This window comes from Pyrgilauda ruficollis, unplaced genomic scaffold (genome assembly GCF_017590135.1).
Source record: "Pyrgilauda ruficollis isolate IOZ18807 unplaced genomic scaffold, ASM1759013v1 scaffold37, whole genome shotgun sequence".
Taxonomy (NCBI): domain Eukaryota; kingdom Metazoa; phylum Chordata; class Aves; order Passeriformes; family Passeridae; genus Pyrgilauda; species Pyrgilauda ruficollis.
The window spans coordinates 3,663,800-3,687,652 of NW_024525156.1; the positions used below are offsets into that span (position 1 = coordinate 3,663,800).

Here is a 23,853-nt window from a genome sequence, read left to right on the forward strand (position 1 = left end):
TGATTTCATAGTTAATAATACATTCATATATGTGTGTCCACATTTTTGTGTCTGTGTGCATACACAAAATGTTCATGTCAATGTATGGAACAGCTACAGCATCATTTTCAACCATACTTAACAAGGCAATCTAGTACAGACAAGTTTCAAGATTTTTTTTTCATAAATATGAGAATAATGCAATAAGGATTACCACAAACACCCACTTCTATATTATTTTATTTTTGTTCTGTATTTAAAGTGTCTGCACATCTTCATACAATTCCTTCCTCCTCACTGTCAGACACTGAGGCTCTCAGTTATCCAGGTAAAAAGGATTGGCATTCTCTAAATCGTAATAGTTTTTTATTCTGCTTTGAAAGAAATCTGAGGACCAACTGGAGTTGAGAAAAAAGTCCTAGGTGCTTCTACTGAGTCAACTTCCATGTTTTGCAAGGTATCTGCAGTCACATAAAGACAGGGAAAAAAGGGATTTTAAAAAAAGCTCTCATATTCCTAAACATTCTCTCTTTTTCTCTCTCACTGCTTTCTTCACAAACACTTATGCTCATTGGCCACACAGAATATTAATAATTTGCAATATTCCATAGTGTAGAATCAGCCTCCTAAAGATCATTGGTGGTAAATCTTCCTGAAGAGCTTCCCCAGTCTTACTTGAACACAGACACACAGCCAAGACACACACAGAGACACAGACACTCACACACGCAGCTGTTTCACAACTAACCTGCACAGTACATGTGCAGACCTTCCATGACCATGCCAAATGCTCTCAAGCACATAAGGCCCTGTGGTGCCTGAAGGTCATGCTGGATATTCGGCTTTCAAGCCTTCTAAAAATACTTTGTTGGCATTGTCACATCTGCTTTAGATGTCCGGTTCTCATGGCTGACACAGAACTGACCACAGACATTTATGCTCACTTTCCACATTAAAAACCATGTTTTTGACCTAGAGATAACTTTTGAAATCTTCAAAGCAACTTGCTTAAAACTGCTTCTCAATCCTCTCAATAATCAAGAAAGTTATTCTCTCAATAATCAACCAAAATCCAACACTATCTTAGATTAATTATGGTGAAACCAATGAGTTTCCATGCAACATGACATGCAATTGGATTTGGATTTTCCAGGTAGCAATGGACACAAGAAAATACATAAAGCATTCCTTCCTATGCAAAAGCTAAATAACTCTGCCAGAATTTAATTGCACTAAGAGGACTTTAAAATATAATTTTCTGTCTTCACCTTGGGATTACCTGGAAATAAAAATAGATTAAAACTACATCAATAAATCTTGACAAATAAAAACACTATTCATGTTCAAAGATGAGAAAATCATATTTCTACTGTTTCATATCCTACACAACCCTGTTGACTTCAGAACACTTGACACTGGTGTACAGGATTTTGCTGCACATCCTGTGGGAACACCATGCAATAGAAACACAGTGCAGAAATGGTTGCATGCTGCCTGGTCTGTCTGATATTGCTGATACTTTTGACAGGAATACTTATTAGACCAGGTTAGCAGTACACAAGAGATTCCAACTGATACCTATAGTTGTCTTCAGGACACTGACCATATATTGTAGACAGCAGTTATAAAACATCCACCACATGCCACCACATGCCATCACTTCTGAGAAATTATTACAATCATTGCTTGAGAATGAGCAAAGAGACAAAGAAAGGGGTCAGCATTTTAAAAATGGTAAGGATGAGATCACATCCTTGATCAAAAGTCTATGGAAGCAAATTATTTGACCCCAAATTATGGGGGTCTTCACCTCTCCACTATAGTCTAGCTTGACCTGTGATCCCTGAAATCAGCAGGAATTCTTATAATTTATTTTATAAAGGGAAGGAATCAAATGTTAAGCATATTTCTTTTATGGGCATTGGTAACTAATGTTGAGGGGAGATTCTCAGCATCCATCATAGCTTTACACAACAGCTGCACGAAGGATTAGAATGTTCCATGTTATCTCAGGAACACTAAGGACTATGGTCCTACTCCACAAGTAGGACCATACGCCTATCACAATTTTGCTATTAGGGATAATATCTCCTCAGGGAAATGTACCATATAGGTACATTTGCTCAGACTAAGGGTGGCAAAACCTGCTCTGCCATCTCTGGATGTGATTATGTTCTCTAGTTTATTCTTACACAACCTACTTCAAAAAGTTCAGCAGATTCTGTCCTGGTTCTGGAAAGTATCAATTAGCATATAATGAGAGCCCTGTTCTTGCTATATATTAAAAATGAAGGAAAATCCTCCACTGTGAACTACATCCACAGTAAAACTTTACATCTGTGTAAATTAAAAGGAAGTAACTGATGTGTTTTCTTCAGATCACAGTGGTGCATGTTATTTTTGCTTTTGAATTCTGGTACCTGAATGAAGTCTCTCAAGGATCTTTGCTAAGATGCATTTGCCTTTTCTATTTGTTTGTGACATTTACAAGCAATTTAGAGTTGCATGAGACTCCTTTGAGTTCAGCTTTATCATATTATGGAGACTCAGGAATTTGTTGCATCTTTCCATTCCCTGTCAACAGCAGCCCATAACTACAGGTGACTGCCTGTTTTCCAAGTATAACCACAAGAGAAAAAGAGCAGAGGTGACTGGATGTAGTGCAGAAGAAAAGTAAGTTAGGTCATTCATGGAAATGGTGAAACTTGACAAGGCAACTCTTTAAAAGCAATGCAGCTCTGTAAATCTCCTCGAGCCTTTTCTGGATACTTTTCACTGACAGTGCTGAAAAAGGTGTTATGTGCTGTGAACAGAATCCTAAGGCAAATTAAAAATTTAATTAGAAGATATATTTCTCAGGAAAACATGGAATCTTGGAAAAGTGTTACCATATCCTAGATCACTACAGATAACAAGAAAGCAGAATCTAAAGCACAAAATCATAAAAGAGAGAGGAGAAACAAATAGTTACTAAGTTATTAGGGAGAAAGGCTAAGTTAGTTCTTTGCCAGCATCTGAAGCTTTTCATGCTAACAAAAGGAAAAGGATTTTTCAGCGACTTTGAAGTGTCCACATATTTTGAAATCAACAAATAAACACTTATATTGGCCCACAATTTTAACCAGCCTTGTATGGAAGAGCAAGAGAGAATAAAGTTTATTAATTCACTTGATGGGGCAGCCATGATAGTGATGGGGAGCTGTGATAATTTCACAATCACAGGGTCCCAGGCCACATCAGTGTGGTGGCATGGTATGACTTTGCTTCTCACTGCCTTTTAAGTGAACCCATCCATTTTTAACAACCATTTTTTCATAGCAAATACCTGTTTCTTAAGTCTGCCAAGACCAACTGAGAAACTCCACACAGTTTTCTTTTGGGAATTGATAACTTTGACATTCTTGGCCTCTTTGAAAAAAGACAAAGACATTTGTTATTAAAAAAAAAAAAAAATCTTCCCAACACATAACATAAAATGCTCCAGAAAAATTCTAAGACCTCAAAAGGACTTCTGACATGCATGACAATAATTTAGTGGGATCCAGCTCTGACTGTTCTGTATTTTTTAAGTCAATAGAATATAATGTGTAACATTTAATTGTTCTTTAACTAAATAAATGCAATTATGATTTTCCCAGTAATTTTTCTGAACAAGCTGAAAAATATACTTCATACCTACCCATGCATTCCTGCAATTACTGATGGGGCTGTTGATGGAAGATTAGAATTTTCTGGGTGAGTTGCTGACCAATGAACCTTGCCAGTGTATCCAGGAATATCTGGAGTGCTAAAGGAAACAGTTAAAAGGGGGATGGGGTGGAGAAAGGGTAAATTAAATGACTATAGGCTTGAAATATGACTTATAGATAAGTTCTAGAATGGATAGGGTTTATCAAAGATGGATGGGGTAAAATCTCTTAATAATAAAATGAGAAGTGCTTAGAATGTATAAACTGTCATAGCTTCTTTAAAGTCAGGGAAACAACTTTATGATGATCTAGCTGCTGATCTGGGCCAAAATCTCTGGCTAGACATTGTAAAAGTGAGCTCTTTAGAAAATTCTTTTTTCTTCAATCTGTTTAGGTTTAGTATCTGTATAATATTCATTATTAGAAGCATTGTTTAATCACAAAGAAGAAATTAAATCAGAGAGTTTGCATAGAGCACAAAAAAGCAAGAAATGTTCTTTAAAATGTGATACAGATTTAGCTCATGTTTAGTTTCCAGCTTCAAATATGGAATTTACATAACAGATTTTAAGCCAACAGAGGTGTGATTTCTCATGGGCTAAAACAAAAATGATTTCCCAAATTATTCTAAGATTCTCTAAATTTCCTTTTAGAATTTATTAAGATGTAGTATTAATAACACTGCTTAGACACCAACTTAAATTCTAGTGTGAGTGAACCACTGTACTGAGGCAGTATGCACCACACCTTGGAAAATGAAAGCTTTTTGTTAATTCTGATGATGTTTTAATGTGAAAATGAAAAGCAGAGTTCCTTAAAGATGTGGAGTAAAAAAACTCTACTTATCTGAAGCAATACAAAGAAAATTCTGGTAAGAGTTGTTGCAAGATGAAGCAGAGATGGACAAAATTAAAGAAAAAATAGGTAATAATATGAATTCTGATAATCCACGAGTATTAGAAATAAAACAATATAAAACCTCAATATAGTACCTTGTTTTGCAACTCAAAGTTTTTCAGAGACTATCTTCAATATTGTTCTGTATTGACATCTCAAAGTAGGACACTGTTGGATTGTACAATTAAGCATAGGACATGAATTACACATTTACATCCAGACTGCCCACACACATGCAGGTAAAGGCTCACAACAAGCTGCTTCATCTGCTGAATCACCTAAATATTTGGGATTATACACCTCACCTCTGTTAAGTCATTTGTGGGTCTTCACACCATATAACTGATAGCAGCGCTTCCTTTCAAATAATTTCTCAAGTATTCTTCATTTTCCTTGAAATCTGTGTAAAATTAAACAATTTATTTAATTATTAAGTGCATAGAGTTACTAGTATCATGCATGTATTACTAGTATCATGCAGCTGATGAGCTCCTTCTACTACAACTAAGTTCAGCATGGGATGCAAAAATGGATGTGTGAGGGATACAGTTTATCAGACTTTATGTATCTCTGACTTTTGTAGTGGGAAACTTGGCTCTGAAATTCCTCCTCAGAATAGCAGATGTAGTTACAAAAAACTGTATCTACCTACCAGAGTTATAACACAGCACTCTGTATTTGGCACGGGAGCATTGGTGGTATATGTTGTAGTCCTTGCACCCATAGTTAGCAGAAGGACCACCTAATTCTCCATCTCAGTTTGGAGAAACCTTGCACTAACCCACACCTTCACGCACCGCTACACTCCCTGTGCCATGCTCCAGTCTACGACTCTCCAGAGAGGATGGCTTTGTAGAATCAGTACAGAGGTTTTGTAGCACTTGGGAAGGTGCTGCCTATAGGGAATCACTAAGTAGTTGACTGGGCAAGGAACACATTTGCTCTGTCTTGACAGCAGCTGTGCAGAGGCAACAAGCAGCTTGAAAACCTTTTACAGTAGTAGAATGTGTTTTCAGAATTGGCCAAAATGGATTGCATTCAAATTTGCTTTTTCATGTCAAAGCAGACAACTGTTAGGTTAAGTGCACATTAGGTGACTGTAGAAAACTCTTATCTGTATATCACGATCCCCAACCAGGGACACAATGGATATTGGGTTGTGACTGTAAGCACATGAATTCATCCAAAACTGAAAATATACCTGATACCACTCTGAAGGAATTAGTCAAACTGTGAACCCAGTTTTATTAGCCTGGTAATGGGCTACGTAGCCACATGTCATGAAATTCCAGTGATTTTCTTGGAAGTGTACGAGGGTCACAAAGAGAAGTAGATGACAACAAGAAGTCCTATAGTAGCTTCCAGCATTTTAGAAGTCTATTTTAAGTTAAATCACATAATAATTATGCTGTTATATTCTAATAATTTTACATATTATAATATTAAATATATTTTTATATTATATAGAATACTTTTTATATTTTATATGCTAATATTTCGATATTAATATATTAACTGTATTATACATTTATATTATCATAATTATAATAATATAAACTATATAACTGTGAGGAATCTGACTGATAAAATCTTCTCACCTTTGAAACTTACAAAAGTAGAAGAAAAGATAAAAGCATCATAAATGGGCAAACATGACCCAAAAGTCAATCTGAGAAATGACCCAAGATGAAGATTTGTTCTAGACTGTCTGCTAGAAACATTTGACAGAAGTTGCTACATTCATAATATGTGGGATGAATGTGGATCTGTAAAAGAAGAGAGCTGAACAGAGAGAAGAAAAAGGTACCAGGAAAGTAAGCAAGCCTACACTACAGCAGAGCAGCTGCTCTCCTGGGAACCTGCAGAGAAGATGCAAAACTGTGCTGCGGTTATGTAGGTGATAAAGCAGAAGAAACTGAGGTTAAAAAAGCACCCCTTTGTGTTTTTGTTTTTTTGGATCATGACATCTAGCTCTTGTGTGCTTTCTCTGATGAGCTGCTAACCCATTGCTGCTGCTGAAGAAAACAACTAAGTGCCAGCCTACCACTGGGCAACACACAAAACTCCTCTGTGGTTTTGCTGCCGTCATCAAGCTTTCTTTCTGTAACCATGACATCCTTGTTCATACACTTCCTTGTTATCATCCTAGCAGCCCTTAGTCCCAACAGTAACAAATATATAGTGCTGACAGTTGAATCTGTGCAGGCACTAAGATTTTTCAAGTGAATTGTAGTGATTCTGACTGCCTCTATTTTTGTCCATAGAATCATAGAATCACTAAGATTGGAAAGGACCTCTAAGATCATCAAGTTCACTGTTAACCCAGGACTGCCAAGTCCACCCTAAACCATGTCTCCAAGAACCACATCTACGTGTCTTTCAAATATCTTCAGGGATGGTGACTCCATCACTTCCCTGGGCAGGCTTATTTTGTTGTCCTATCGCTGGTTACCTGGGAGAAGATATTTATCCCCACCTGGCTTTTGGGTAGCTGTAAAGAGGGATAAGATTTCCCCTGAGCCTCCTTTTCTCCAGGTTAAACAACCCCAGCTCCCTCAGCTGCTCCTCATAAGTCTTGGTGCTCCAGACCCTTCACCAGCTTCATTGCCCTTCTCTGGACATGCTCCAGCACCTCAGTGTCCTCTTTTAGTGAGGGGCCCGGAACTGGATAGTGGATTTGAGGTGAAGCTTTACCATCTTGGGATATCTTTGTAGATTTTTATTTCCTGGCAAGGATCAGGAAGATCAATGTAGACTTAATTCAGTAGGCCCTCCCTACAGATATTTAGAGCTATTTGAGATGCCTTAAGGTATCTGAGAAAATTATCTATAATGCAGGGCTCACGGGGGATACATATTGTTCAGAAGCAGCAGCTGGAAGTGATGGTCTAGAGTACCTCCAGGGTATTGGATGCCCAGGTTTGCCATGTAAATTCCACATTGCCGGTTTATATGGGAGTGAAATCTAGATTTCCCCCAAAAAATTCTTCAAAACCTTGGATCTAGCACTTCAGCTAGAACAATGGAGGTATCCAAGTTCTTTGTGCAAAAGAACTAGTCTAGTGATATACTGGTAGATTCTTACCTTAACACTGACAAGCAAAGAGTTCCTAACATCTTACTCTTTCTTATAAACACTCCTTTGCATTTATTGTACAAATTATTTATTTATTGTATAAATTTATTTATTTATTGTATAAATGCAATAGAACTAAACCACCATATGAAGTCATTATACCTCTTTTGGTTTTTGCTATTATAAAATAGGCCTCACAGATTTCACTCACAGTATACAAAGGTCACAAGTGGTGTCCACCTCAAATTCTCCTCCAAATGCAACACATTTGTGCCCTTCTACATCTTTTTTGCCTCTGTGATATTATTTGCCAAACTGAGAACCTCTGGTAGAAATGTCTCAGGCATGATCCTGGGTTAGGAAATTCATACACGCCTTTGTGTTGTGAACGAATATAAGTAAGATTACTTGTGAAGACAAACCAAAGTGCTTTAATGCAGAGCAGAGAATAGGAACAACAGCATTCTGGGTTTTATTTCACACCCATTTCCCTCAGCCATCAAAGCACAATAGGGAATGGGTACTTAAAAATGGGTTTGGGGTTCCTGAAAAGATAAAAACATCAAATGGCAACTCCCCCAAATATTTTGAGTCATGTTGAACTGGAAAACTTTGTTTCTACAATTTCAAACAATTTTATTCTGCTTTCAAAATTTTCAGTCCCCCTTTGTAGCATGGGGCAATGTTTTTCAGACACAATAAAGCATTTCAAGGCAGCAATAAAATCTCACTTGGAAAATGCCAAAGTAGGATATTTCAACAGACACTTGCCTCCACAACCCCCTGAATGAGTCAAACTGGAGAACCACTAAACCGGCATGTATGGTAGACAAGCTGTTGGTTTCTGAAGAAAGAATACTTTGTGAGAAAGCTCTACAGCAGCCCTTGGAAATGACTGTGCAAGGTGCAAGACAGCAGAAGGTCCTGTTCCCAGACAATTGTGGCCTGTGGGATTTCTGATAACTTGAATTTCCAAGGGATGCATGCACATAGACAGTTGGAAAATGACTACAGTGAGGAAATATGCGAAGTCACTAAGACGTACTGATGTGATAGCAGCATTTTGCTCAATGTGCTTGAGAAACCACGAATAAAGGGTAGTTTCAGAGAATATCTTCGTGCAAGAACTGCAGGACTTGAAACACGGGATTTTTCTTCCTAGCATGTTTCCCATTTCAATCAAGTGCTTTTGATCAGATCCTGTTGTCTTCCTCACACACAAAACGCCTCTGGCACTGGACAGGTCACTTCAGCCTTGTCAATCTGTACCTGTTAAAAACCAGTACTGTAACCTGTTCTATCAGCGCTCTGGCACTGCACTAGATGATGTGCTACTATGTAAGTAACACTTGGCGAGAGTGCACATGCATTGTGTAAGCACTGCCCTCTACTGTGGATTAGGAGCGCTGAGGAATGAGAAGAAAGTTTTAAAAAGCTGATGACTGCCCCATTTTTTACTTAATTGAGGGGGCTTTCACTGTGAAACAAGAAAACATAATCACTGTCCTAACTGCTTTTGTCAAATGTCAAGAGGCAAATTCCAATAGGCTCTGCAGTGAATCAGGAAGCTGTTGTGTTATAACAACAAAGACACACTAAAGCGAAAAGCACAAGTCAAGTACATGAAACAAACCTGGATTGATATGAACTCCTGCTACGTATGCTGGAATGCACTAAATGTGCTGCACTATTACTACATTAAGTTCTGTCAGCTCAACTGGAGGTTGTAAGGGAGCTCCAAATACCAGGGAGAAGAGTTTTTTGTGCCTATCAGACCAGAGCCCAGCCCCTGAATGCTACAGAGGAAATCCCCATCACCAAAGCGTGGGAGGCTTTTTTCCATTGACCCTTAAAACACCTGCAGAATCTAAAATACCACAAAGTACATAACCTTGTTTCAGTAGCAGACTGGGGAAGAAGTCAACAGAGGAAAAAAGCTGGTGGCTAGAGGTGAAATAGAATTATACAAAATAAAATATGCATATAAATATTTCTAAGAAAAAAAGAACAGCAGGTGATTATGCTGGAAAACATATGATCCAATAAAAGCAGTTTTTCTACAGTTTTCAAAATTGTTGAGTTCAAAATGCACTTCTAAATAAGAAAGACAGTATTTCAAAGTAGTTGTTAATAAAAATAAACAATGATTTTTGTCATTACCTATTTTCACTTTTCAATAACATGGCACCTCTCAAAAGTGCTTAAAGAATTTATCAGTCTGAGCCTTCCTGGAAGTCACTGCAGCTCTGCTGCAAAATTTCATCTGAAAACACGATGTTTTTCCAGTATTTGGACTATCCTCCTGTTCCTTGGTACATATGTGGGTTGGAGCAGCAGTTAGATACAGGAGATCAGATTGTGGTGTTTGTGGCCAGATTTTCGCAGGAGCTTAGCGATCAACGTGCACCCAGAATGTGAGCTCTTTCAGAATTCTGGTTTTCTTGTGTGGTTGCTGAGCTATTTTTGAAAGCCTGGCTAGCTGCACAAAACATACTCATTTAGCACTCAGTTGCTTACCTATAGTTAATATATGGGTAGTTATGTGACATATAAAACCAAATGCTGTATTCATCTTCCACAAAGAAATGAATATGATAAGGGAATTATTAGCAATCAAACTACTAAGAAACAAAGCAAAAATAACCAAGGAAAACAGGCACAATCAATTTAGAGTTTAAAGTCTTGTAAAAGAAATCCTAGAGGTCTCAGTTCTGCGAAATATGTGAACAGATTTTCAATCCTATACTTCTTCAGGAAATCTTGTTAAGCAGATACATTTAATTCACTGATTCCAATGGAATTTACACTTCATGGGTTTGAAAAAACAAGAATGCAAATACAAGAGAATTTACAGTTGGCAGACAAGTAGAGAAGGTAGGGAAAAAATGAAGAAAAAGAAAGTATGCACAAAAAAATGGTGCATTTCTAAATACCACAAAAGTCACTTGAACCACTGGGCAACTGTTATCCAGTGTACCTTAAAAATCACACAAGCAACACACCTTGAAAACACAAAAAAGTATCAATGCAACTTGGAATCTCATTCATTGTTGGGATAAGAAGGTAAGTTTCAAGCCTACACCACATGTGTTCTGACAGTGTAGCACTGAGCTGTACAGCGGGATTATAAGTTTTATAAAAAAATTTATGAGGTCTCTTGGTGAAAGAGCACTGCATCAGAGAGAGATTTTCAGAATGCTCTTCCACAACAGCTTCCTAATTTTTTGACTGTCATTTTCTTTAACAAAAACTTTTCTATGTTACCCTTGGTAAAGAAATAGTAGAAGTTTCCAACTTTTAGGCATACATTGCAGCATATCTGGGGATGAAAAAGAGAAACAAGTTCATTCTAAAGCAAATTCAGGAGTGCATATACAAACCATGGATATTAAGAATGATGCTACATTCCAGTGCTGGAACAGACCTCAAGGGACTATGCCATTCATGATTTTCCCCAAATGCAGGTTTTAATGAAAGCCTGGAAGAGAATAAGAACCGAATTATGATCCAGGAATTTTGGTCACATGCAAAGACGAAGAGACTGACCCAAAGAGCACATCCATAGCTCTCTTTGGGCAATTTTCACTGATTATTCTAGACTGTCATCAGATTACCCACACAGTTATTAATAAGTTCATATTCAAAATTTAGCACTTCTAGATGAATCACAACATTTATGACATGGCTTTTTACATGTGCTGAAAGCACCCACAGTTATTCCATATCTGAACCACTGAGAAGATCTGGATAACACATGATTATGATTCCTAAATGTTCATTTTTATTTCAGCCTAATTTTTAAGAAGTATGACCATCACTTTGTCCTAATTAATATTATAAAAACCAAGTCTGAGCAAAGCAATATTTTAAAAGTCTAAATATGAGAGTTCAGTTAAAAAAATAGCACATGCTTGGGCTCAGGATATGTGAAGTTTCATTCCTAACCGTGCTACAGATTCCCAGTGGGAATTTGGTGCATGACTTTATCATGCTGCACCTAGATTTACATCTATAAGACTTCCACGTTGCATGGAAAGCACTTCACAATATTATCTAGAGTGCTAGATATATGCACAGCAGCTCATCACAACACTGACCTTGTATCAGGGGCTTTTAGGCTCAACTACAGCCCAGATCAAGACTTTTATCTTTTTTCTAATTCCTTAAGAAAAAAAAAAAATAAAAACAGAAGATGGTTTCCTGTTCTGCCAAAAGGAAGAGAGGGTGGGTGCAAGGCTAACATAAAAAACATGCCCAGGTTCACCACTCTTCCTGTTTGTCTCTGCAGTTACATGACAGATGACTCTTAGTTACTTTCAGCTTTGCTAATAATTTGAATGGCAACCACTTTCTTGCATGGTTTGGGGAAGAACAGCGTCTCACTCTGGAGTAATGCCTGGGCACTGATGCTGTTGCACAAGTGTTGCAAGCAGGAAGTGCTGCTGCTACTCCATGAGAGTGAAAGTGACTATTTACTAAGAGAGCTTTACACTTTATACTTACAAATCATATTTAGGCTTTTCAATCCAAAGCATATATCTGACTTTTCAAGAATTTTGGTTGAGTTTAACGGCCTTTACACAACTTTCTATAACTACTGGCAAACACACAAAGTGAGAAAAACAAATTATAGGCAAAGTTTTACGCCTTCTGACTTCCTTCTTTCTTCTGCTCCAAATCATAGCAGTCTTGATGTCTGACAGTCATGGATGGATAACAAGTGTAAAAAACTTAATAAAATTTTCCAGATGGAATTGAGTTTATTACAACTGAGGTTTTTTTGAGCTTTGAGATGCCACAGTCTTTTAAATCTCAGAGATCTTGGTCTCCCTGCTGCAGAAATCAATGAAATCCATAGCCTCACTCACTGAAAACCAGAAAAATGAGATGCAGCATTCCAGAGAAGGCAATACAGATTCACTTGCTCAGACTTACAAATCCTCCATGATAGCATGTGATGCAAATAGTCCCAGATAGGTTGTCTGCCTGCAGCAGAGTACACATATCTGCTTCTCTTCTTCAAAATTCCACCATAACAGCAGCACAACCTAGCAGAACTAAGGGTTAATGACTCTGTAACTTCACCACAACCCAGACATCTCTGTTCAGCACTATGCTGTGTTCTGTATGTGCTGCATTTTGAAAGCACAGTCATTCCTGAATAACCATTTTAAACTGTTTTTGTCATAATTCAAGCAGAAAAGTTAGATGCAGGCTCTGAGAAATCAGATGACTTGTGCAGAAGGTAAAATAATCAGAATGGTACATTATGCCATAAAAATTTGGAATTAATAGGCTTGTTTGCAGCAACATGGATCTAATGTGATGACCTTACAATGATTAGCAACTCACTTTACCTGTGAATCTGCTGCTGTATGAAGAATAATGTCCTGCTCCCCACACAGGTAACAGCACATGATGCACTGCAAAAGGGTATACATTCACCCTGAAACAGATGTAAGAAACATAAATGAACAGATCTAAGTTGTAGCTCAAAAATTCCAGCTACTCACAGGGCAGCTCCCAACAACCAGGAGTGTTTAGCACATGATCTGACGTGAGTAACACCCAGCATCACGTCTTTTCTTCAGAACAGGGAGGGCAATATTTCTACAGCTTCTGACCCTCTGCTTTACCCAGTGAAGTATCCTGTCTGTACTTTCCTCACAAATGTGAACTGGGGAAGACCATTTCAAGGACACACAGGAAAGGCTGATGAAAAGAGAAATTATGTTTAAATAAAAGAAACCAGTCTAGTTCCTCTTTTGTTTTATTATTTTAATTCTTATAATTAAGCTGTTACTTTTGCAATTTTCCTTTCTCAAAAGCTTGCAAATAAGCACTTAATATCAGCTCAAGCTCAAGACAGCTCAAGATAGGTTTAGGAATGGCTTAAAGTGAAAACCATCAAAGTTAATGACCTAGCTAAAAGTATAGTTTTCCAATAGCATTCAGGGAGCTTTTGCACACTCAAAGGCCATCTAGTGACTAAAGTTAACAATCGCATGCTTTTGACGTGGCAATATTCAAATCATGCTACTCATCAAACACGCAACAGACCATTAATACTAAAGAACGGGAAACATTTGAAGTATGAAAGTATGGTATAGTTTCAAAATGTTTCCATTCTTTTCTCCCAAGATCAGATTTTTAACAGTTTTTCCCTTTTCCCAAGTAACAAGAATGCAAGAGGCAGTGTCAAAATCATGCTAAGAAGTGAAACATAGTGTTCGGTGCTTTTGTAGTGAGGTTTCAAAGTTTGAACATGGATAAGTAGGACTAAGACTACACCAGCAATGCCTTCAAAATTTACTGCACCAACACAGCAGATAGAAAGTAAATCGAAGATATGTACATTATTCATAAGACAGCTGGTGGAGGCAGCTGAACCATACACTGCATGCTCCAAAATTCTAGTTATTTATTAAAATGGTCCACAAGAAAAGAACACAGAAATGAATGGCCCTGTGTGCTTAGCATATCCCAAGACGAAAGCAATCATCTGCTGAACTTGCAGCACATAAAAACTGACAGCTCTAATACATATGTTCAGAGAGGCTTGGGGGAAAATGGAAATAAGATAGAAATGTGTCATCTCTCGTCTTTTTGGCTATTCTTGCCATCAGACTGGGATACTCTTACAGAATGGACATAACAGATTCTGAGTTCTAGTTTACAGGTAAAAAGATGGAGATACCCACAAGCAGAGGAGACTCAGCATACACTCTCCTCTGGCACCAGAAAATGCCTTAAGATTAAATAATAGTCCAGCTACAATTCTTGTTTCAGAATATGAGAGAGGGACTGCTTGGGCTTAATCAAAAATTACAAAGGTTAAAACAACCCAGGGACACTGTACTTACATATATAAAGGGATATGACAGGATTGAGAGCTTTGGCTTACACTTTTAAATACAAAATGGATCAATCACTTTTTTTTCACCAGATAGAACATTCTGATAGAATATTTATGAGGTCCCAAAAGACAGGTGGTGACAAATCAAAGTTTTGCTCTTGGAATAACACAGTGCTCATTTGAATTTGGTAAAAGACGGTGGCAAATATTTAGTTTGGCATATATGCTAAATGAACCAGCTCAGCAGGCACAATCTTATATTTTAACCTTTGCTGATATTAGGACTACAGTCAATTTCATAGGACAGTATAAGCAAGTTTTCTTTAAAATTTAAATACTTCCCTACTAGCAACACTTATTTCATTGAGTTCTTGAGAACACAGGACAATTTAACATCAGGTCTGAATTTCTCTCTTGGTCTGTCCCTGCAAGCAACTCTTACCATCCACCACGATATTCCCTTGAAAGAGCGTCACTCAAGAAACCATGATAACCTTAAGCATCTGTCTATTTATCTATCTGTCTATCTATCTATCTATCTATCTATGCTTTTCTTCCACCCTGCTGAAGTACCTGTCTCTCCCACTCGATGCCTGACTCTGCCCAGCAACTCACCTATCCATTGAGCAAAACTTCTGGCTCATAGTCTGGAAGGGAGATATATTCTCATTTTTCTATCATACTTTGACCAATTTTTCTTTCTTTGTCTCAACTTAGCTCTTATTTGACCCGTTTTAAGACTTCTCTGACCTTTTACTGGACTCATCTAAAATGCTTCACTCTGAGATGGATTTGAATAGGTGAAATACAGAGTAAATAAAAGACACTAATGCAGAAGTGATTGTTTTGGACAGACAGCAAAAACCCCCTTGAGTATGTGCGTGGGTATGATTACCATGGTGTTTTCATAGATGTCATGTCTTAATGCAAACATCAGATATACGAAATCATGACAATCATTCCCTTTACAGGCTTCTTCTGTTCTGCTTTTTATATTTAACTCTCTCACAGGAGAAGCATGCAGAAAATATTTTCGATACAGTTATTAACTGTATCTTAACTTCTCTAGTTATAGAATGCTGCTGACTTTAGTCTGCTGAGATAATTAACTGTCCACAGACTTCATAAAAGGACTGTTCAGACAACTCACAAAACCTGAAATTTACAAACCACCAGATCTCTGTGGAGAGGTAAAAGATGTTGTTTGAAATCTGTCTCAGAAGCCTCTGACAACCTAAAACCATAATTACGTGCTTCTTGTATGCAACATTAGCTAATTAATCTGACTTAATAGTTTCTTCAAGCAGCAATCAGAACCAATTGCAAGAATGAATTTTAGTTTATTAAAAATAATAATTGTTAAAGTTAATAATCACACATAAACTAACTTAATGTGAGATTTGTTAAGGTAGATCATTCCTATCAACCAATTTTTCATCAATATCCTTGTACTCTGTTTTGACATTCTGCACGCATGTTTTCTGTATCAATTTGCAGAGAGGTCCAGGGTAAAAATAAGAAATGTGAAATAATATGAGGCAGTTACTGGCATGTGGTGGTGACTTTTAATGCGCATTTGAGATTTTTTTTTTACTTGAAAATATTTTTGTGGGTTTATGTATATGACCTACACAAAATTTAGGTTCCCTTTCATTAGCAAACCTAAAAACAGTTAGAAATTGTTCACTGACTTGGCTTATTTTAGGTCTGCGATTGTATCTTCTTTTTGTGAAATACTGGGAAACAGGATCATCCAACATCTCCCCTGTTTATTTTGGAGGTTGTATTTTGGAAGAAAACATCCCCAGGAACTCCTTTGTAAGCTCTAGATCAACCATTGAAAAAAAAGTAGAGAAAAAGTTTCTATGTAATCATTAATGAATGACACTGGTAGATAGATAATAAAGACTATGTGAAGTAGATGCAGAAAGCAACAAAAGTATAGACTTCTTTTTTAATGGGAAATGAAAAGCCTGGGATTTTATGCTGCTTGCTGGGGAACAAGTAGCTACTGCACAGGATTTTTCACATGATCATCTTCTTTAAAATGGTCTCACTCACTAAGTGAAAATGATAGCTTCTCCTCCAATAAGCTTACAGTAGTGAAGGGATTTATTTTGTCTGAACTTGAATAATCAGTTAAGAGAGAGGAGACATAAGTAGAGACTGGACACCAGGCACGTCATGTCCCTGACAGACGCTGAAGAGAGACGTGCAGCATGCCCTTTTGGAAACTACAGTTTCTCTTCACTTCTCTACAGGGGAAGTGGAGATGAAAGGCGCAGACTGGATACAAACTTCTAGATAACTAAAGTTCATGAGATGAATCCTACGCTAAATGCCATTAAATAGCAGAAATTCTGACTCTTAGAAAATTTTTTTTATAGTCTTATATATTCTGCTACCTAAAGGTGCTTAGTAGCAAAAAGTAAATTAAAAAAACAAAGTAAAACAAAAGCAAAACCTGTTTTAAAAAGAAATGGCAGCTCAGTATTAGTATATGACTTGTAGACACTGTGCATTGTTTTTGACCCCTTATATTTTAAAAATAGGTGTATTAACATTAGTGGGCCCAGCAACAGATAATGCCAAATAAAAGATTTTCAAATGACTCTTTTAGATTCTTTCACTTGATTCTTTGGTTAATTATTCTATTTCTCTTTACATACAGAAGGTAAAGATAACCTATTGCCATTACTTCTCTCTCTTTTAGTCTTTTGATAGAAAAGGCTACAAATGTCTCCCTGAAAACTCCTTTTAACTAAGCATAAATCCCATCAGTTTATATTGGAGAGGACATGCATGGCAACATAAGCAACAGAAAAAAGACTTAGAGTTGTTGAATCAACAATGAAATCATTCTGCTATTGGGCAAGGAAAAGCAAAAGCAAAATGAAATATGTAACTGTAGGCATGATAAATAATCTAACCCTTAGTGAACAACCACAGTTGTTTTATTCAATGGCATTCAGCCTTAAAGAGATTACTTCAAGTTTTTTACATTATTTCCAGATGACCTATTAGCTTATTAGGCAGTTTGCTATTACACATTTAATTGTTTTATGCGTATTTAATAGCACAGATATTTTTGAGTATGCTGTAGGCCATTTTTCACAAAATCACAAAATAATCTGTGTTGGAAGGGACCCTCAAGGATCATCAAGTCCAATTCCTGGCCCTGTACAGGACCATACCCAAGAGTCACACCATATGCCTGAGAACATTGCCCAAATACTTCCTGAAGGCTCTCAGGCTGGTGCTGTGACCACTTCCCTGGGGAGCCTGTTCCAGTGCCCAGTCACCCTCTGGAAGAAGAACCTTTGTCTAACATCCAGCCTAATATTCCCCTTGTTGAACCTAATTTGGCTGGTCATTGTCCAGACTTCTAATTTGTCAAGGTCTGAATGTCCATAAATAGCTCATTTGTTGTTTTTCAAGTTGCACATTTCTTCTCACTTTACTTTACATTTTTTTTATTTCTGATTAAACTTTCTTCTTTCTATTTCTACCGGCAGTCAAAACTTTTAGCTTACTAAGTACCTAAATACTGCCTAAGGAAATTTTCTATCAATATTTGAAATGGAAAAGAACTGGAATCCTACCTTGAGAGACCTCTCAATCAATGTTATGATTACTTCTCTAGAGTAATGATTACTGTGGAGAAAATGATTACTGCTTCAGCAGATGAACCACTGGGAAAGGGACTCTTCCTATACAAAGGCCACAGAAATTAATATAATGTCACCACAACTCTTTCAGTAAGTTCTGCATGAAATTCTCCAACTGAGCCTGTTAAAGATACAGTAGAAGAAAGATAAGATCTCATGGATAAATAATTGGTTAGTAGATCACAGACAGAAGGAAGGGATAAATAATCAGTTTTCCAGGTGGGTAGAGACCACTGTAGAGAGACCTCCAGATAATCCATTTGGTCTTAGGACATTTTTGCCTAACATATTCACAAATTAGCTATAAGTAGGGAGCTGGAATGTAAGTGATGCGCTCAAAAAGGAAATGTATATATTCATGAAGACAAATCTTTGAATCCATGACTATTAACTAAAACACACAACCTCCTGGCCATCAATCCCTGCTCAACAAATCATCCCATGATAGCAAAACATTTGGAGGAAGGATGATAACTTTACTAAACATCCACAGTCTTGGATGAAATGCTGAACTACATGGGCTTTTGGAGAAATCCAAAAATCTTGTAGCAGCATGAGTAAACTACTTTTTTTTTTTTTTTAATGTTTACTCTACCAAATCTATAAGTTAAATGTATACAAGAAATCATCTCTGCTTTTTATCAGACTTGTCAGATAACCTGGTCCATTCTGCAGTCCCCATAACCTCTGTGTTAAAGCCTACAAATAGAATAATATTTACAAACTGGACAGGAAGACTTAATCACCAGGTCCTCAGTACAAATACACCTGTATGGTTAAATCTGGGACCATCCTCCTCCTAACCACTGCAAAGAAAACTTGAGACCACAGAGCAAAGGGTAGAAAATTCTGTTGCCATATGAGTGAGAGAAGGGGACTCCACGGGGAAACACTCCTAAGGCTGGTCTTCCTCCCCTATATGGAATGAGAATACTTGGAGAATAGCTCCTCAGCTGTTGTCCTTTCTCTGATTCTTCAGTCCTAGAACGACCTTCTTCCCCAGCTTCTCACATTTGCTTTGCTACTACAGAACTTCACAGAGTTTGTTTTGCTCAGCAGATGCAAAAGACTGCTAGAGAAGTTCGAAGTTGTGGCCAAAGCCACAGTGCTACATCTTCTCACAATAGAGAACTCCTGTCTGCTACAGATTTTTTATACACCACAGCTCATCTGTCTCAAAGGCTGCAAGGCTGCTTCTCTCTCTTTTTTTCATGTTCATCCCAGACACAGTGGAGAAAGTGACTGTAGAATTTGCTTACAAAATGCCTGACTGATCTCTCTTTCAGCACAACTTCCCCAAATGACTTAGCTGTGGAATGTCTTGGGACTGGTATCTAGAAAGGTTAGCAACTTACATCACATGCCTGGGGGCTGGTAGTTGGGGTCTGAATCATACAGCTAAAATCTGGAATTTGTTTATGCAGTCTCATTAAAAATAATACCTAAAAACCTATCTACTTTTTATATTAATATCTACACATTCGAAGTTAATAGCTCAGCATCACGAAAGAACTTGTAAATGCATAGTAGGTTTGGAAGAATACTTACACCAATTCCTTAAGAAATTTATGCTGCACTATATCTGTTTCAAGGTTTGTCCCTGAGTTCAGTTTGACTTTTCCTGACAACTTCAGCAGAGTCAGCGTTTTAGTCTAATAGTGAACTTTCCTGAACAAAACAACATCAGAAAGCCACCGGACAGTTTCTATCTGCTTCCTGGAACTACTGTCCATTTCAGAGCACTTTCTTGACTGTAACCCAGATTACTGACTTGATGTCATTCAGTTTCAGGTTTTGTCTGTGTTCATTTCAGATGTGTCTCTATGTGCCAGAGTATGTCTCTCTCTGCCCACTTTTCTTTGCATTGAAAAATTATTGGGAAGATAAAATTGCTTATCTCAAATCTTCTTTCCCCTTCACTTTTTTAGAGGCTTGCAAACCCTTTTTTTTTTTTGAGGATGCAAAAAAAAAAAAAAAAAAAAAAAAAAACAGCTGAACATTTCTGACTGATGTCAGCGGTCTAATTTTCATATGTAACTGAAGAAAATAGTAAATGAGAAATAAGAGTGAAAATTACATGGTATGGGCAAGAAAAAAAAAAGGAAAATTATATTGTTTATTTTTTATCCTTTGTGGTTTCTTGGGTTCCTTACTGTTCTTTTATATGGTTGCATTAAGCAAGAAGTGATTTAAAATGCAAAGTTTGAACAGAAACCGGGAACCAAAACCACTGCCAGAATTTATGGTACAATGGACAATAACGTGCAGAAAGTATTGTTAACTGTGCAGTAACTGCACTATTTCATAGCAAAATGGAACTAGGAGTTTATTTACATTTTGCTACCGTGTTCTAAGAAGTGCCTCCCCTCATCTCATGGCGGGTGAGATACCATAAAATTGTGTTCTAGCTACATGTAATGAGCATTTCTCTGTGAAAGTCACTGAAACTAACTTCAAACATAATGCTTATTGTTAATTATGTCCATCCTTATAAGTCCTGGACAGGTATTTCTGCTTTCCACAATTTCTATCAGAAAATTCTGAAACCATCAAGCCAATTTTACTTGATGTTATAAGGAGAGAATTTCCATTTTGGTGCTACAATCACTACAAAATAATCAGACTCAAATTTATCTTTAAGACACTAATGTGAAATAAGAGGGTAATGGTGTACTTTAAACAGTATGTGATGGCAATCTTCAAAAACTTCTGTTCTCTGATCAACCAGACACTGGAACAGGTGTCTAAACGTGCTGCACTGCAACTTGTCAGGAAATATTAAAATACACTAAAATACAGAAATATCCCGGGGATACAAGGGGATTTCCTAGCTTTGGAATGATTTGGTTTTCTCAGTTTGCTTTAAAGTAGGTGTTCATTAGAACTATGGTAAATAACTTCACATTTTACATAAATAGATTTTTTAAAAAAAACAGTAATTACCTTAAAAATTGGATTATTTTTAGCAATAGAATTCTCATTAGAATTTGCTGACTGGTACCTCTTTGCTACAGCAGGAACAATTAATCATACAAACAGTTTACTGCAGTTATATTCGGTTCAAATATCCAAGACAAATGTATTTTACAAGATTGTTCCTTTAGGACCCTGGGGAATGGAGTTCAGAAACTCATTTTATTTATTTGTTAAGCCCCACCAGTTCCTTCAGTGATTAAAAAAGTAGTTTACTTTACGCCTGAGTCATACCCTGGACTTCCCCCTTCTGTCCTGGCTGGTTTCCTCCAGGAGGTCTCTGTGGTCAGGCTGTGATGGGGATGCTGGTGAGGTTCCCTATTGCTGTAGCCTGCCAGGGATTCAATAGCTCTTCCAACACTGGGCTGCTGTTCAGCTCCTGCTGCTGGACTCACAAAACCTGAGCAGAGATCTGTTAAAGGCACAACATCCTGGTGTGGAAATAAAGGGTAATTTGCCCCTGCTGGAGGGGTGAAAAGATAGATTTTAAGGAAATAATTACTGTTCTCTCTTCAAAGCTGGCAAAACCGTGATTGCTCTCAAGACCCCTCATACCAGACATACACATCTTCTTCAACTGACTCGGATACCCTTGGTGATCATCTTGTAAACTGGTTCAGCTGGCGAGGCAGTTGAGGACTTTCCAAAGGCATTTTCCTGCCTTTCAGGTCCATCAGAAAACAGTTATTCTCTTCTATTTTCCTTGTGTGCAGTAAACCTAAAAGATGCAATTTGATCCTGTTTCTCCAAGATTCTGAAGTCCCAGACAATAAATCACAGTAAAAGCAGAAGTCATTCTCCAGAAAAAGCAGTGCATAGAAGAGCATGGCAGTGTTCAACTACTGAATTCTTTCCTGAAAAGAGATTATCAAGTATGGTAAGGAAAGAAAAGGGCCATTGCATGCTTAGATTTTTTCTGTTACTTGGTAATGATGGAAAACACCTCTTAATGAAATTTCTCCTGGTGTGACAGTTCATGCCTACCACTGGCATGCGTGCCCTTCAAGGGGACACACATAACAAGTTGTAGTGACAGCTGAGAATGTTTTATATGCAGTGTGGGCACTGTAAGGCTAAGCCAACACACTGAAAACATAGAACTCTGTCTGGTACATCCTGTGTCCACTTTCTATCATAACTCTACAGTTACCTGAGTGAAAAGAAACTTCCAAAATTTGACTTCTACCAGTAACGAGCCTTTAAAATGTCATACTGGTGTCTATATTTACTGACTATCAGTAATTTCCATATCAAATATTATCAGTTTCACACTAGAAATTACATTCAGTGGTGCAGATTGACTTTTTCCTCCCTACCTTCTTACCTCCTCCTGGAAAGATTTAGAAAGAGATGACAGGAGAGGTAAAGACATGGGACCCAGGTAAGGCACAGGATGTAAGACATCACAAAGGGTGGCTCTTGTTTTGTTGCATTCATCTTGTAGAATGAAATGCAATTTAAGCTGTCTTGGATTTTATTGTCAGGGATTCTATTCTGTTTATCCTGGTAAGTGAATTTGCCAAGGAAGGCTGAATTATTTCTACTGTCAACATTATGAAGTGATCCATGCCTAAAGAAGCATATGGATGAACTGGTTTTGTGTCCAGGCTTAAGTCCTCTCTGCTACATCTCCTTGTTACTTTGCTTCAGGATTCCTGTGGATCATTCTTGATTTTTTGACATAAAGAACTGCTTTAATTCTCTGGAAAAGTAACAATATACCAAATATTCCACTAAAATGATATTTTTCTTTCAGACATTATTTGCTCCCCAGATAATTCCTCATGTTTCTCCCCTCTTTTCCTTGCCTCCATCTTTCAGAAAAATCCCTTCTCTACTGCAGCACAGATTCTAAATACTCGAATGCCTCAGGAGCATGCAAATGCCCTCGAATTCCAGACACTTTAATTGTCTTTTAGTAGTAGTGCAAAGAAGACGGAGCAGCAGAGCTGTGGATGCCCATGACAATGTCCAGTTTAGCACTTCAGTTCTTTAGCTCTTTAGTTCTTTAGCAGCCAGGACTTCCCTCTGGCCGGGCGCAGTCGGCTGCTGCTCCAGAGGAGCTGCCCCGGAGCGGGGACGGGCTGGGATAAGTTAGCTAAACCTGCGGCGGCAGCAGCAGATGTTTCCCTGGGGTTTGAGGATGTGAAAGCCTCTGCTCTGCTCCCTCCCCTCCCTTCCCTGCTTTCGCCAGAGGAGAGGGCACAGCTGGGCCCTGCGGCCAGGAAAGCCCCACGGCCACCTCCGCCCGGGCAGCTCCCGGGCAGGGAAGGAGGGAAGGAGGGAAGGAGGGAAGGAGGGAAGGAGGGAAGGCCCGCCCTGAGGGGCCGGGCCGGGCAGGGCTGCGGCCACCTCCCGGCCCACCCTCTCCTCTTCCACCTTTTCCTCTTCCTCTGGCCCGCCCTCTTCGCAGCCTGCCGGTTTTATGTTGGTGTTTCCGTCTGGGACATGCTGTTCCATGATGCAGGAGCTTTCTCCTGTGGGTTTTGTTTTACACCTGCCAGCGCTTTACCCACTTACACTCACCCCGTGGGATTGAGCTTCTTTTCCCTGTATGAATTTGCAGATGGATGCAGGAAAGCTCAAGGATTATCTACTTTGATTCCTTTCCCGCACAGAAATGGGCAGAGTGCTGGAGAGAGGGGTATTTAGCCTTCCCATGTGCCAAAGTTGCATGCCAGGGTGAGGGTAACAGTGTCTGCTTCCTAGTGAGGC

The 23,853-nt window shown here is 38.1% G+C and overlaps 1 protein-coding gene across 1 annotated transcript; it reads right to left on the reverse strand.

The window, feature by feature from the left end:
* Positions 1–299: 299 nt before the first annotated feature.
* On the reverse strand, positions 300–23,598 carry SPATA48 (spermatogenesis associated 48). The gene is given in 13 exon segments (XM_041475874.1): positions 300–418; positions 421–440; positions 3,659–3,766; positions 13,797–13,973; positions 14,508–14,546; positions 15,664–15,731; positions 16,189–16,322; positions 21,167–21,173; positions 21,360–21,646; positions 21,649–21,741; positions 21,744–21,799; positions 22,779–22,840; positions 23,503–23,598. Coding segments are annotated over 13 exon segments (1,266 nt in total).
* Between the last annotated feature and the right edge of the window lie 255 nt (positions 23,599–23,853).